General features: G+C 37.0%; 1 protein-coding gene across 4 annotated transcripts in view; it reads right to left on the bottom strand.

Annotated features, from left to right (window-relative positions):
- Window positions 1–16,204, bottom strand: part of acsl3a (acyl-CoA synthetase long chain family member 3a) — a 30,993-nt gene that overhangs the window by 9,845 nt on the left and 4,944 nt on the right. For 2 of the 4 annotated variants that reach the window (XM_077541794.1, XM_077541793.1), the window contains exons 2-8: window positions 11,715–12,139; window positions 9,075–9,252; window positions 2,867–2,976; window positions 2,563–2,701; window positions 1,021–1,171; window positions 244–367; window positions 63–134 (exon numbers count right to left, since the gene is read on the bottom strand). In XM_077541794.1, coding sequence (XP_077397920.1) covers window positions 63–134; window positions 244–367; window positions 1,021–1,171; window positions 2,563–2,701; window positions 2,867–2,976; window positions 9,075–9,252; window positions 11,715–12,089 — 1,149 coding nt within the window. In that variant the 5' untranslated portion in view covers window positions 12,090–12,139. Of the gene's footprint in view, window positions 1–62; window positions 135–243; window positions 368–1,020; window positions 1,172–2,562; window positions 2,702–2,866; window positions 2,977–9,074; window positions 9,253–11,714; window positions 12,140–12,232; window positions 12,283–12,316; window positions 13,587–16,204 lie in introns of those variants that run through there. The other 2 variants (XM_077541792.1, XM_077541795.1) reach the window with 2 other exon arrangements.

Here is a 16,204-nt window from a genome sequence, read left to right as displayed (position 1 = left end):
CTAACTGGGAATGTGGCAAATCTTCAGCATGTATGGCATAAAACAAGGTGTTTTGCACTTACAGGAACAGCTGCCATTATTGTAGGCTGCAAGACGGTGATATCTCCTTTGGTACCTTTCTTGATCTTAGTTGACTATGAGTGCAAGATAAAATAGCATATGTTAAAAAAGATCTTTTTACAAATAAAAGTTCCCGAATTAATTAATTAATTAATTAATTGAATACAAAACAAGTAAGCATACCTGGTCAGACAGAGTCTGAGGTGAAGAATATCCAATTCTACAACCATGAGAAATACACACAAGCTCGGCACTCAGCTCCAGTACATGGGCCAGAGGAAGGTAGCCGATGTAGCAGTCTTTCTCACTGCAAACAGAAGTTGTTCAGTGTGTTAATAACACACTAGAAAACACAGAGCAGTGAGGCATTTATATTTTCTGTAGACTAAAAGCATTTATGTTTGACATTCAAACGATAAATATGAGACGAGATAAGATTCCACATTTTGTATTCCCTTGTTTTTACATGTGGATCTGATACACATCTAATAGGTTATTGTTGTATAGCTTGTCAAACAAATCCATTGATTGCAATAACTGCATCAGCCTCAACCAATGACATTTGCTTTCTTTTGTGATGCTTTTCCAGCCTTTGAATGCAGCCTCTCTCTATTTTAGTATTCTACCCTCACAATTGCTTGTTTATCTCACACATTTCAAGCTCTCTGGTTTTAACGTTGGTTAGACATATAACTGTAAATGTAGTCATGCAAAATTCTCATTTTAAACATACAAGTTCAGTGCTCAATATACTCAATATAATAGGACACACCTGGGCAATTAAATCGATCTGTCAGTCTCCCTAAAAAATTGTATCAGACCCAAATACCTGGAAATAAAACCTTAAATGTCAACCTCTTGTCTTGTCAAAACCAAATGTTTTCATTACATAGAGTACAGGGCATCAGAAATAGTAAGACCGTATTGAAGTGAAACTTAAAAGTATATTAAAGTGCGCACCTCAGGTTAGGTATCCGTTCAGCCAATCCAGTGGTGGCAGCAATAATATTGCTGTGGGAGATCAAGGCACCTTTGGGAGTACCTGTGGATCCACTTGTGTACATGATGACCGCAATGTCGGAAGCTATTGGCTGATTTTGCTCGCAAATTGCTAAATTAAAAAATAAAACAAACACACAAAATTATATTCAATTGAATGTTAAGTATATTTAAAAAAATTATGATGCTTGTTGTAGGAAGTCAAAGTAGAAAATTGTATAAATTAAAATGTAACTTGACTTAAGATACTTGATTGAAGTATTTTTCTTATTTCAGCAAATACAACAACTTCCGAATGCTGCAAATTCATCAAATGACTATATTCAGTTCTTTACAACCTATAAACAGTCTTGACACACTGCTGTGCATAACAGTTTACAAAAACTTTTTATTTTTTGGGGGAAAAAAAAAGTGTTATAATTGGTAGCTTTCTCTAAAAACATCCAATTTATTTTCTAACAGTTGACGACTTGAAAATTATAAAAAAAAAAAAAAAAAAAAAAAAAAAAATTCAGACAAAAACCCAATTTGCAAATACTTGAGGTGTAGTAAGACTGAATGCTCCATGCCTGCGTGAGCACATATGTCGGCAATCTGGTCATGGAAAAGCCAACAATTCCTATGATTCTTGTAGAATGATGCCTCTAATTTGACAATTATCATGGCAATGGTGTTGCTGTTTGATATATAAACTAAAATAACACATAAGCACAGCTGGCCATAAAAGAAGACATATGAAAGAGTGAGATCCTCTCGTTTTCCTCAGATTGACATGTAGGCGTTAGTGCTCTAAAAATGGATGGCATGTGAAGTTAACAGTCCAGAGTATAAACATAACTGCCCTCCCATCCTGTGCTCCATCCACATTTACTGAACTTAATTTTTCCTATTATCTATCCTACATACACATAACAATGCATATCCAATGGAACGTCAACAAAAAAGGAGTCAAGAAGGAACATGCATTTCCTTAGCCATCCATATCGCTCCTAATCTGACACAGATGTGTATACTTCCTAATATACATGACCAATAAGGACAGAATATACATGACCAATAAGGACAGATACCAGCAAGCTCAACCCCCACTTTATTTAGACTTGTTCTGCTCAAGCAGGAGCAGGAGAGTATGTGTGGGTCAGTAATAAAGAAATACCTGAACTCTACATTCGTACTTGCATCATAAGGTCCAACAATTCCAAGTAAGCCTGCTATGCTGTGTAAGGGCTATCTGGGACCCTAATGAGATTACTCTTGTAAGTATGCGTGTGGTATGAGAGGCATACTCCTAAAGTGCTGCATTGATGAGGTTTAAGGCAAATGGTCTTTGATGAAATTGCAAAGTGACTCTGGATAGGGAATTTAGTTCAGGATTAGTGTCAAACAATAAAAATAGTATGACATGGGATTAATTGCATGAGAGATGCTAGTAATTTGACCTGATATTAGAGAACTGACAGTACAAATATATTATGCACCAGCAACCTGGGCATATATACTTACCATTTTCTGGTTTGTTGCCCATCCTCTGCACATCGACCATGTTATAGATGCTAATGCCACTGGGATAGCCGGGCCATGAGGTCGGAGTTTTGTCCACTACTATGATGCACTGCAGCTTCGGAACTTTAACTAGAATATCCTAACACACATGATTACAGTCATATTGTATTCTGGATAGAGTTCAGAGAGTAAATGGAGGAATTAGTTATGCTGCAAAAGAGATATACTTGTATAAAGCATATAAAAGTGAAGCTAACCTTACAGTTTGTTTGTATCCTACATGGTGTTGAAGCTGATTTCTAACCTTGAGTCTGGTCTCCAGGAGCTCTCTGCTGGTGATGATGTGGGTGACTTCTGTCTCATTCAGTCCGTGAGCGATGGCTGGACCCCCCAGTGTTGAATAGAAAGTAGCCACTGCAAACACAAGATTACAAAAAAACAACAAATTAAACAATCAAGTATTTATTATATGGACCATTTGCTCATTTGGAATGCTTTTTCGTCCCTCTTTTTTTTTTTTTTTTTTTTTTTTTTTTTAGATTTAATTATGTAAACCAATGGAATGGTTTAAAATCATATAGCAGAGTAATGTGTAACATAGTAATAGTTTAACAGTCTCCCCTAATGTCCGGTTTCAAAAGTTTACTGATGACTAGTGTGCTGCATGCACGCAACTCTCTCTCTTATCTATGTATATACACACACAACTCAGATACTCATGAAAGCAGGCGTAGTAAGCAGCAGTACCCAGTAATTTTAATATAGAAAAGGATCCACAGTATTCATGGGGACAGCAGAGAGAGAGAGAGAGAGAGAGAGAGAGAGAGAGAGAGAGAGAGAGAGAGAGAGAGACGTGATAAGAGTATCTAGTGCCCTGAGGCTGACACTGAGATTTAAGGGACCGGGCTTGATGACATCACAGTCTTGCGTCATGGAGCAACAGTTATATTTCCTGCTGTGTGACACTGTATATGAGGCCACGACACCTCCAGCCGTGAGATCGAGATTCAAAGCTGCATGTGTGGGACTTTTGGAGAGCCGTTTTCAATTTGGTGTCACAATTCATCAACATATCAGCCAACATTATGAGTAAATATGGCTGCTAATCTGACACTTGAATAGAATCTCATTCCTCTAATTGACAAAAAATAATGCACAGTAAAAGCACATTTTTAATGACATTGGACAAAAATCCACTATATCGTGATGCGAGGACACGCACACAAACACAAACTCTCACACTGTGAGTTCACTGGGGTCCTTTGGCTGACTCCTTGATGTCTCTGTCAACATCAGATGCTCACGTAGACTCACTCACACCGACTATGACGCCATTAGCCTTCACTTGTTTGCCTCGTTCTCCTCCCTGCCTTTTCTTCCTCCCTCGCCCCCTCTCCAACCTTTAACTCCTCTCGACATGTTCACTTTCCGCCGGGGTAGAAGTGTTTGTGTGTGTAAGTGAGAAAGATGCTCTCTAAAGATGCTTTGCTGGCTTGCGCTTGCAGCATATTTTCACTTTGACAGTTTAATGGAGCATAAACTAAAAAGTGCAGGAAAAAAATGAAGGATCCTTCAAAGAGAATTAAAAAGAATTAGGGAATCTAAAGTGCAGCTGGGAATACTTAAATAAATAAAAACTATTTTCAACAGACATTAAAGAGTGAGGACGTGCTGAGTACTTAAAGTGCAACAAAAGCGAATATTTAAAAAAAAATTCTTCTGGAGATTAGGTTTAAACATTCAGAGCTTTGATTAACTCTGCACGCCAAATACAGAACAGATCATAATATTCTATCTGACCATTGCTTAAGTGCAAGAGACATCCATGTATGCAATAAAACAGCGGGTTTCCATCACAAAATAAAGTGGATTTATAGTGGCCAACTGGGAAACACTGGGTACTTATATAACTGTGTTACAGAAGGGACAAATTGACCTTATTCTGTCTTGTCATTTGATCGCACGCAGAAAATCACAATACGGACGCACATACATTAACATATTCTCACAAGAGTTTAGTGGGAAAACCTTAAAAATACTATTTTAAGTTTGCAAGCACTCCGAAACACATGGGAATGAACCCACAGTGTCAGGCGAGGGATTTACTGCACCATCATTAAGTAAATGACTCCCTTAGCACTGTCATGTTTGTGTTTCATGTCAGGCTGCTGGGTCACGTGTTTCCTTTTGTCTCACAGCTGCTGGCATTCTACTGGGTGGGCGGAGTCCCCAGCTGAACACCTGGGAGTCATCACAATTCGTCCACTATCTAGGTGCAGCAGAAGCTGAAGGACGCTGTCGGATTATTCTTGTCTTGTCTTGTCCAGTTAATGGTGCTAAGCTGTGTTAGTAGTTTCTCAACGTCTGCTTCAAGTTTCTCAACGTCTGGTCAGGTTTCTCAACGACTGGTCAAGTTTCTCAACGAATGGTCAAGTTTCTCTACGACTGGTCAAGTTTCTCTACGACTGGTCAAGTTTCTCTACATCTGGTCAAGTTTCTCTACGTCTAGTCAAGTCTCCACGTCTACTCAAGTGTCTCCACGTCTACTCAAGTGTCTCCACATCCTGCCAAGTCTGTCCACATCCTGCCAAGTCTGTCCACATCCTGCCAAGTCTGTCCACGTTCTGCCAAGTCTGTCCTGCCACGTCTGTCCATGTCATGCCATGTCTCTCCACGTTCTGCCCAGTCTGTCCACGTCTTGCCCAGTCTGTCCACGTCTTGCCCAGTCTGTCCACGTCTTGCCCAGTCTGTCCACATTCAGTCCAGTCATCATGTTAAGTCTTCTCACGTTCCATCCAGTCCTTTATTCAGTCAATAACGTTATTTTTCTACCTGCCTTTCTCCCTGCCTGGTTTCTCCGCCTTTGGGTCCATCCACCAATTCCGTACCCCACATACCGTGACAAGCACATTACAATAATTATGATAAAGCAGTCAGAGCATGTTTTCATAATGTACTTATAAAATAACTAGTAGGGGTGTGAATTGCCTAGTACCTGACGATTCGATTCGTATCACGATTCACAGGTCACGATTTGATTCGATACCGATTAATCCCGATACGAATTTATAAGTCGATTGTTGCGATTTTTTTCATTCAAATTTAGAAAATACTAATCAGTCAACTTGTAGAGTGTAAGATTTGTATGAAAATGTATTATTTATTTATCTGAAACTTCGGTCTTATACAGGTTGTAATCTGTTTCATGTTTGAACAGCATTAAAATAAAACATTAAGGCTTAATGTTCCGTTCATATAACATTCTTCCATGCTTAAGGTGTGAACCCTAACCCGAAGTAAGACGTTTTGTTGAATATTTTTCCATTAAAAATGGAAGTTTAAAAATCGATTCAGACGCCTATTGAATCGATTCGAGAATTGCGCAATGTAGTATCGCGATATATTGCCGAATCGATTTTTTTTAACACCCCTAATAACTAGGCATGTTCTATACCACTTTTTTTAGACTGGTTACAGTACGAGTACTCAACCCTTTAGTAGTCACTCATATCAAGTACAGTGGTACCTCTACTTACGAAATTAATTGGTTCTGGAAGAAAGTTCTTAAGTAGAAATTTTTGTAAGTAGAGACGCATTTTCCATGTAAATGCCCTAATCCGTTCCAAGCCTCCCAAATTTCAGACATAAATGTTTTATAAAGCATAAAAATGCATCAAAACATGTAACAAATACATGTTACAATTAGATTATTGCACAATAAATGAGAGTTGTGCATAATGTAAATAACAAAGAATAGAGTAAAGAATAAAAATGATGGTCATTTACCTTTTTAACTGCTGTCCTCATCGTTTTTTGCCCTCTGGTTCATGTTCTCCTCTCCTTTTTTTTTTTTTTTTTAACAATCCTTCGTTAATGTCCAATGCAAACATCATCTTAGTGAGCAAACGCCCGACTGGTGAACACTTTTTCTGGGCGATTCTTTTAAACAAACTCTGAAACTTCATGGAAACTTCCGGTATGGCGAGGCATCTTCTTTAAAAAAAAAAAGGCCCGTCTCGTCGCAATTAAAAACTTACTGTGCCTTCATCAATCACCAATTGTTTGAATTTTTGCACAAATTCGTTGGCCGTTAGTTCATACATTTACGAAAAACTGTTGGAACACCTCATGGGCCGGGGATGAATGATGAGGACGCTGTATAGACACCGATCTAGTATACGCTCCTAGATACCTATGGTAGAGGTTCCTCTTTGCCAATGGGATGCCAGAAACATGCACGAACACCGATCTAGTATACGCTCATACCTATGGTAGAAGGTTCCTCTTAGCCAATGGGATGCCAGAACAATGCACAAACACCGATCTAGTATTTACGCTCATAGGTACCTATGGTAGGAAATAGCCATAGCCGAAAGTATGTTGCGTTCAGTAATGTATTTTTACCTTTCATATCTAGAAATTTCTTTCGTAACAAGAGGCAATATTTTCCCGTTCAGGAGTTTCGTAACTCGAAAATTTCGTATGAAGAGACGTTCATAAGTAGAGGTTCAACTGTACTTTAATACATAAAAATAAAATGACATTTTTTATTTATTTATTTTTTAAAGAAAGTCCTATATATCACAATATAGTATTTTCCCTTAAAACTGCATGAAATTAATGTCAATTTGCTATTCTTTAATTTCTAATTCCTGGACTCTGGGGGGCGGCATGGCACCGTTACGGCGGTGTGGGTTCACTCCCCACCCGGGAGACCATGTTCTTATGTGTGCATGTTTGTGTGAGTGAGTGAGTGAGTGAGTGAGTGAGTGAGTGAGTGAGTGTACCAAAAAAAAAAAAAGAAAAAAAAATCTAATTCCTAATAGTACAACGGCCACAAGAGGGCAGCCTAGTACCGATACTTTGAAGAACGGTCGGGTATCAACCCAATACCAAAGATAATATTCTGTAAATTATTTTTTTTCTACAAAAATCACAGTTAAGTGAAGAATTAATTTCATACAATGTGCAACATGCAAAGTGAGAAAATCCTTTAGAAAACACATGGGTGGTCTTTAAGAACCTACAGAACTACAGTTGTTGAAGGTTATGTATTACTCATTTACTCATCAAAATGCATTTTTATTAAGGGTAAGTATACAATTCTAAACATTTTAATTACATTTTGAGACAGGACTACAAATGAGAAAATGCATGGATCTTGAAATACAGTTTAATTACAATTCTACCCAATTCAAATTTTAATCAATCACCAATTGTTTGAATTTTTGCACAAATTCGTTGGCCGTTAGTTCATACATTTACGAAAAACTGTTGGAACACCTCATGGGCCGGGGATGAATGATGAGGACGCTGTATAGACACCGATCTAGTATACGCTCCTAGATACCTATGGTAGAGGTTCCTCTTTGCCAATGGGATGCCAAAAACATGCACGAACACCGATCTAGTATACGCTCATACCTATGGTAGAAGGTTCCTCTTAGCCAATGGGATGCCAGAACGATGCACAAACACCGATCTAGTATTTACGCTCATAGGTACCTATGGTAGGAAATAGCCATAGCCGAAAGTATGTTGCGTTCAGTAATGTATTTTTACCTTTCATATCTAGAAATTTCTTTCGTAACAAGAGGCAATATTTTCCCGTTCAGGAGTTTCGTAACTCGAAAATTTCGTATGAAGAGACGTTCATAAGTAGAGGTTCAACTGTACTTTAATACATAAAAATAAAATGACATTTTTTATTTATTTATTTTTTAAAGAAAGTCCTATATATCACAATATAGTATTTTCCCTTAAAACTGCATGAAATTAATGTCAATTTGCTATTCTTTAATTTCTAATTCCTGGACTCTGGGGGGCGGCATGGCACCGTTACGGCGGTGTGGGTTCACTCCCCACCCGGGAGACCATGTTCTTATGTGTGCATGTTTGTGTGAGTGAGTGAGTGAGTGAGTGAGTGAGTGAGTGAGTGAGTGAGTGAGTGTACCAAAAAAAAAGAAAGAAAAAAAAATCTAATTCCTAATAGTACAACGGCCACAAGAGGGCAGCCTAGTACCGATACTTTGAAGAACGGTCGGGTATCAACCCAATACCAAAGATAATATTCTGTAAATTATTTTTTTTCTACAAAAATCACAGTTAAGTGAAGAATTAATTTCATACAATGTGCAACATGCAAAGTGAGAAAATCCTTTAGAAAACACATGGGTGGTCTTTAAGAACCTACAGAACTACAGTTGTTGAAGGTTATGTATTACTCATTTACTCATCAAAATGCATTTTTATTAAGGGTAAGTATACAATTCTAAACATTTTAATTACATTTTGAGACAGGACTACAAATGAGAAAATGCATGGATCTTGAAATACAGTTTAATTACAATTCTACCCAATTCAAATTTTAATAAGAGGCTAACAGTATTCTGTCCTCCTGTGTGTCCTCATACAGTATCGGTACATGTCAAAAAATTGCATAACTGGTCATCCAAACACCAAATCAACTGGTGGCATTTTGCATGGTATAATACACAACGTATAATACTTACGTGGGTAATTCTGCATGAAGCAGGCCAAGGCAGCTAACATCCATTCAGCCCGTGTCTCACAGAATATGGCAATGTTCTGTTTAGGCTTCTGCCCCAGTTCTGCCAGACCACAGCCAAACTTGGATGCTGCAGAGAGGATCTCCTTATAGGACAGCCAGTGGTAATTCCCAAGAACCAGCTGCAGGAACATGAAAGGATGCGTAAAAAAAGAGAGCCTCATTTTGATGAAGTAAATGTTCATGAATTCAAAGGGGGAAAAGGTGGTAAATTACTCTCAATAATCAAGGGACAAGTAAATATGACAGAATAGTTAACGAAAAGCAACTCTATATAAATACAACACTGTAACACTGGCTGCATGCCTCAAGATTTTGGACTCGTAAGAGACAACTACAACATCTAAACTTCATCTGTCAGTACAGAACCCACAAAGACAACACTAACTACATAACTAATAGCTTGTCAAACATTGAGACTCATCTTGGTAATATTTAATTGAGAAGGCAAGTAAACAATGGACAATATGAGGAAATTGGAACCATTAGATATAAAAAGTGATTGTGAATGTGTTAGTACAGCTAACTAATTGAAGGACAGTACAGATGACTTAGTGCAAAGTAGTGAATATGCAAATTATTTGTGACAGAGCAAGATTGTATGAAATGACTTACTTAATTACGTAACCCATGTAATGAACCGACTGAAACTTAATGGGGACTTGCTTGATTTTGGGTTAATTAAGACTTACTTATGACAAATGTGACTTAATCTCATCTCTGGCTGAATCACATTATATCATCCATTCATTTCCTGTACGGCTCATCCTTGTGAAATCCAAACACTGACAAACAGCACGTGTTGTTGAACCAACAGTGGCCTCTAATGGTTGATTAGGAGTAGTGCATGTGTAAAGGACCGCAATCACCGCTGAAAAGACTTCCTTCGAGTACCCCTATCCAGCTTCTTTTCCATGTCTCCTCAACCAACACAGCTGAGGGAGACATGGAAAAAAGGCTGGATAGGGGTATTGAGAACCACTGGACTAAAACATAAAAGTGTATATTTCAAAGTCTTGAATAGATGACACAGACGACAGTCATGCTTGCTCTTGGAGTTGGTGTGCTTTGTTGCAATGCAATTATTCCAGTGTACTTGGAATAATCAAGGATTTGTATTTATTTTCATAATATTAATAGGGTTATGCTTTTATTGAAAAAAAAAATAAATAAATACACACACACATATACATACATATATACATACATATATATATATATATATATATATATATATATATATATATATATATATATATATATATATATATATATATATTATTTTTGTTCTTATAAATCCAGACAATTGTTTTGTTTTGTGTTTATATATTTACATTTACATGTGTTAAATATCTCAATTTCATGTTTATTTCAGCTACAGTTTTTTTGTTTGTTTTTTAATGCTATATAAAGCTGAGTTGAACTCAATATTTCTTTGCTGCATTGGTATTCATTAGGGGTGGGAGAAAAAAATCGATATCGCAATATATTGTTGCCCTCTCTGTTGCAATAAATTATCGGTACACTGACTGTAGATATCGATGTAATGTGTCCAGTTGTGAAATGTTCTAAATGTTTATGCACTTTAATTTGTCTCACTTTATAATGTTTACAGTTAAAACACTAAGAGGCAGTGAGGCACTATGCAGAATTTTGTACATTGTACAAAGTTTTGGCATTGAATAAATGCATAATTAGACATTTTTCTTTTAAGGGGCATTTGTTTTGTTTTTTCAGTCACATATCGTGATATATTGCTAATTTATTTGACAATATATCAAAAATCGTAGATATCGTGTATCGTGATATTATCGATATCGTGAGCCAAATATCGCCACAGCATCGAATCGTGGTTTACCCGTTATCGTCCCACCCCTAGTATTCATTGTCCACATTTTTCTTCAATACAGCTCTTATTTCTCACTCGAGCTTTCAAACATTTTCTTGGTCCTGACACACAATGTCTTTGAACTGCTCAAATATATCATGGAGACCAAGCAAGCTCATAGAATAAATGGCAAGTGGCCAGTCAAGCTATTAACTCATTCACTGCCTTTGACAAGTATACTTGTCAATTGTATTTTTTAGAGCGGTGCTAAATGGGGGCGAATCTGAGCATGCTCCACTGTAAATATCAAACTTGGAAACAACTTTACTGATGCCCAACCACCGGTAGATGACATCATAGCCCCATTTTATAGTAAATAAACACAGTTTCAGAGTCCATGGGAGAAATGGCTGTATTTTGGCAAACCTACATTTTTCTGCTGTCAATTATAAAAGAACGGGACGGGACAAAAAGTAGGGAGTCTATTCTGTTATTTGGTAGATTCGGTTTATATATAATTATTGAATGGAATATCACGTGAGTATTGGAAATGTAAAAATTTTCTATAATGACTGGCAGTGAATGAGTTAAAAGGGTTGGATACAGTGTTTACACGATCAAATTCAAAACAAATATCTATTTTATATTATAAGTAGAGAATTCACAATATTACTGGATTAAAATATACTACTGTTAGTTTTTATATATTGCCTCACTTTGAGCTGTACAACTCCATTCAATCCACGTGACTTTTACCTTCTTGAACGTCTTGCCGTTGCTCTGCTCCTCATCTTCCTCACTTATCACCTCTCTTGTGCCAAGACATTCTCTGTGGGGGAATCTCATGGCTGCAAATTCGAAGACCTTAGGCAGCGTGTCCAGTCCAGGGTACAGCGATCTCACCAGTCCTTTGGTAGCTTTGACTGCTCGATACGGTCCCTCGTGTTGTCCCAGCACCGAGTGAGCCTTTGCCCTCTTTGCGCGCTCTTGCTCAGATCCATAAAGAGCCCCTTCAGGTCTGGAGACCCAAGTGAAAATGTAGTAAGGAATGAAGCTGAAGAAGGAGTAAATCGACACCATGAGGTTGAAGAGGAGCAGTAGCACGGGGTTCAGATCTTCTTTTTGTTTCATCTTGGTTAGGGTGTGTACAGTAGCAGCTTAAGAATAGGTGAAGATCAATCCTAGAAAAAATGCGACAATAAATACATCACATCAACATCAATTCTTACATAGTCAAATAACTACAAATGTTGGGTATTTCTATACTGCCATACTCAAAATGACCCTTCCGTCCTGTAGCGTAACATTCTGTGAGGCTTAACTTATTGCAAAACATGAAACTTCACTAGAACGCATACCTTTTTGTAGTCTTCTACTTGGTATGTTTCGCTGTGCATCCTCATGAGGAATGAAGCACATTATACCTTCAACTAAAGCAGTCAATGAGCTCAGCAAAGACATCAAAGAAGTGACAACACAAAGCTCTAAAAAACATGAAAGAGATTTTGTGTGTGTGTGTGTGTGTGTGTGTGTGTGTGTGTGTATTAAAGAGGTTTTGAATTGAGTGTTTCTGATAGAAGGGAAGAACATCTATCCATTTTTATGAACAGCTTATTCTCACTAGGGTCGCAACTTGCAACTGTGCTGGAGCCTATACCAGCTGTTTTGAGGCGGTAGGCAGAGTTAAGACTGGAACAGATGAATATGAAGAGAGGAGATATGTTGTGATAACGAGTGTGGACTGCCAAGTTGAGTTGGTTAGCATAGAAGGATGAAACAACTGCTACAAAATTGTTATATTATGAAAGGTGACACTGTGTTTACTTTCATTCATTTTCAACAACAAACACACCCTCGCTACAAATATTGGTCTTTCAGACTATGTGGGAAGGCCAACTTGATGAAATGATGCTCTCCGCATATTGAAATGCATTGGACTTTAGATCGTTGTAATTTGATTTGTGAGGATATTTTGATTTCAGAATGTAATGAAATGTCACTTGACTCTTTCTGTATAGCAACCTGTCTGGTTTGTAAGCTAGTCACAGGAAAAACCAATACAACACGGTTTGTTTTCACCATGTTACAGTAAGTTGTGTTGCATTGTGGAAATTTCAGAAATGCCTGAATATTCGGATTTGTCCACAGAACAGTAAAATGGTTGTACCCGGTGTCACAAAAGCACTGCTTGTAAATGACTCTTGTCAGTTGAAAGCACTGAAGAAGCATCAAACTACCATTATGCACTAAAATGTACAATTATTTTTTTATTATTTTACAATAATCAGATTAATACTACAAAGTCATCCAATTTATGATACTCTTCCTATTATGATGTAGGGAGGGTTATGTGACTGTCTATACTGTAAATATAATTCCTTATTAATTCACCAAATGCAACAACCATATGCTATTTGCTAAAAAAATAAATAAAAAAAAAAAATAAATAAATAAAGGCCACATGACAAAACAGCTTACACAAGTGCATGTGTGCACAATGTAAAAGCAACAACCAATTTTCGCTGCAGTTTTTAATTTCCTAGCACAATTACTTGTTTCCTTGGCACACATACGTCTCCCTGCCCATTGGCACAAATTGCTTTCAATCTGGCATTAGAAAACCACTGCCACTGACTGTATTGACACAATCGCATTGTGCAGCAGCTTGTTTTTTATTTTGCTACTGTTTCTTCGCCATCTATAAGGTGCTTTGTACAAGGACTTTATAGTTCGGCTGATGCTTGAGGTGCCGGTCATTAAGTGCATTCTTTGCAACGCAAAAGAAAATAGTATAATATTCCATCACAAGTCACAACACCACAGACAGACAGTATCACTTCATAGAAATTTAATTTCTCGTATGACTAGCACAGGTGGGCATCTCTTGCTACTTGACAATTTGATTCAATTATTATTTAATGTGACCGATTATTGTGCATGTTGTAATACCTCAAAACAATGCACAACCTATTGTTTTCTGTAATTATTTTTGTTCTGTGCGTCTATTTTAAAATACCTAAATTTTGTTGATATACTGTGCCCATGAAAAATCTACCCAGACCTGTTTTGAATGCAAAGCTATTGCAATGTAAAAAATAAATAAAAATAAAAATAAAAATAAAAAAACAGGATAAACCATTCTAAAACACTTTGTACCATTAATTTGACTTATAACCTGCACTCAAATAAAAAACAAAATCTTCTCGATAGGGTAAACAAAAATAACCAACCGAAATAAAGTTATTACTGTTGTAAGTGGTCACACCCTCTCAAAACTGGAATGAGGCTGTGTTTAGAATTGACAAATTAAATTCACTCGTGTTAAATGGGAGTCAGCACACATCTGCCACCATTTAAAGTGCCTCTGATGAACCCCAAATAAACTTCAGCTTTTTTAGTAGGCTTTTCTTGGCATGTTTGAAGAAAAATGCTTTACTACCATAATTCACTCTCAAACATCAGAGAGAACATTTGTTTTGGTCCAATGAAACAATGGCTGATTATTTATTTTTTATTTATTTATTTGCATAATTACAATAGTTGGCGCAAACACAACACTGCTCATCATCAAATGAACACCATACTAAGCAAGTTGGTGGCAGCATCTTGCTTTGGGGCTGTTTTTCGCAACTAGCCCAAGACAAGTTGGAAGGAATTATTAACAGTTCAAAATGGCTGTCAATTAGCACAAAACCTTCAGGCTTCAACTCACCAAAAAGATGTCACAAAAAGCCTATACAAACATCTTTGATTTACATATTTGGGGTTAAGCAGAGGCACTTTAAATGGTGGCAGGTAAAACATATTTGAACAGAAGTTGTGTAGACATTTTCACTTAGTTCACTATACAGACAACAGGAAGAAGTTGTGAAGGGAGTGTATGTTGTTCTTATTTGAACAGTTCCAAAGCTATAGAGGAACCGGTATTGTGAGTGGACTGCATTACATCCAATTATGTTTAGCTACCTAATCAACCAGAGTAGAAATGCAAAATCTGTGGCTTATTGAAGACAAACAAGCTGCTTGACTAAAGGTCAAAACACAAAATTGCACCACAAGATTACATATGAAAGTTTGACCCTAATCTCTTGCCTTTCGAGAAAAAATCCTGCAAGATGTGTTCATTCAATGGCTGGCTTTATGCACCCTCTTAATGGATTAATGAGAAATATTGTGACATACTCTGAGAAAAAGGAGGGGGTGTACAAGCATGTGTGTTTTGAGAGTGAGGGAATACTGTTTCCTATTGAGTGAATGTGGTGTTTTGTGCTTCATTGTGCCAACCCATTCAGCAAGCCTTGCAGAAATGTGAAAAATGATGGCTCAAGTGGCAAAATGACAACATAACATTTAAATGCCACTGGTTGTCAAAATAGAATGTGCATATAGGCTAAATGAGCTTAGTGCAGATCACTAAATTATATTTTTAATTCAATGTTTTAGTCTTTTTGAAAATGTATTTTAAAACATGTTAAATTAAGGCCTAAAGCGCCTGGCAAAACATGCCTCTACATTGTAGAGGTGTCCTCCATTTTAAATTAATATGGCCAGGTGCGCCCTATGGATACAAGTGATGCTTATTATAAAGGTACTAAAAAATAGCATTTTCATTTTGTGGTATTCAAGTGATGGGGCTCAAAATTATTATTTTTTTTCCACAGGGGCGCCTTGAATATGGATATATTTATCAGCACAGTTATGTAGCCCAGTATTAATTACACCAGATTATGCCTCTCAGAATAGATTTGCAGAATTTGGTAACTGTTTGAGAACTGGCGGCATCCCGTTCACATCCATAAGTAAACATGCTGATATGAAATGTGTCCTACTACAGTATGAGGATATTAACCTCAGGTTACGAAAAAAAAAAAAAAAAAAGGCCATTGGTTTCAAGGTCCCCATAGTGTGGAAATACATTAAGGTAAGGTAATACAAATAAAATAAATTTATCCTAAAAACACAAGTTATATCACACATTTTTTTTTCACTTTAAAGTGACATTTTTAAATAATCTGAAGCCCATATCTTTTCTTGATTTGTTGTAATGACAAATGTGGTGTCAAAGTATATATTTTAGGGGTCAAGGTTCCAATAAAATAAGCTTCCACTTAGCATAACAATTGGGGTGTAACAATGCACATTTCACATAAGAATTGTGTCATCAAAGTGACTTTAGTGTTTTCCTTGAAAAACTTCTTTTAGCCTTCCTTCCAAGGCATTGAGATTTCGGCCAGTAAGGACTAGCG

Source organism: Festucalex cinctus, chromosome 13 (assembly GCF_051991245.1).
Source record: "Festucalex cinctus isolate MCC-2025b chromosome 13, RoL_Fcin_1.0, whole genome shotgun sequence".
Classification (NCBI taxonomy): domain Eukaryota; kingdom Metazoa; phylum Chordata; class Actinopteri; order Syngnathiformes; family Syngnathidae; genus Festucalex; species Festucalex cinctus.
This window is presented reverse-complemented; position numbering and strand designations above follow the sequence as displayed.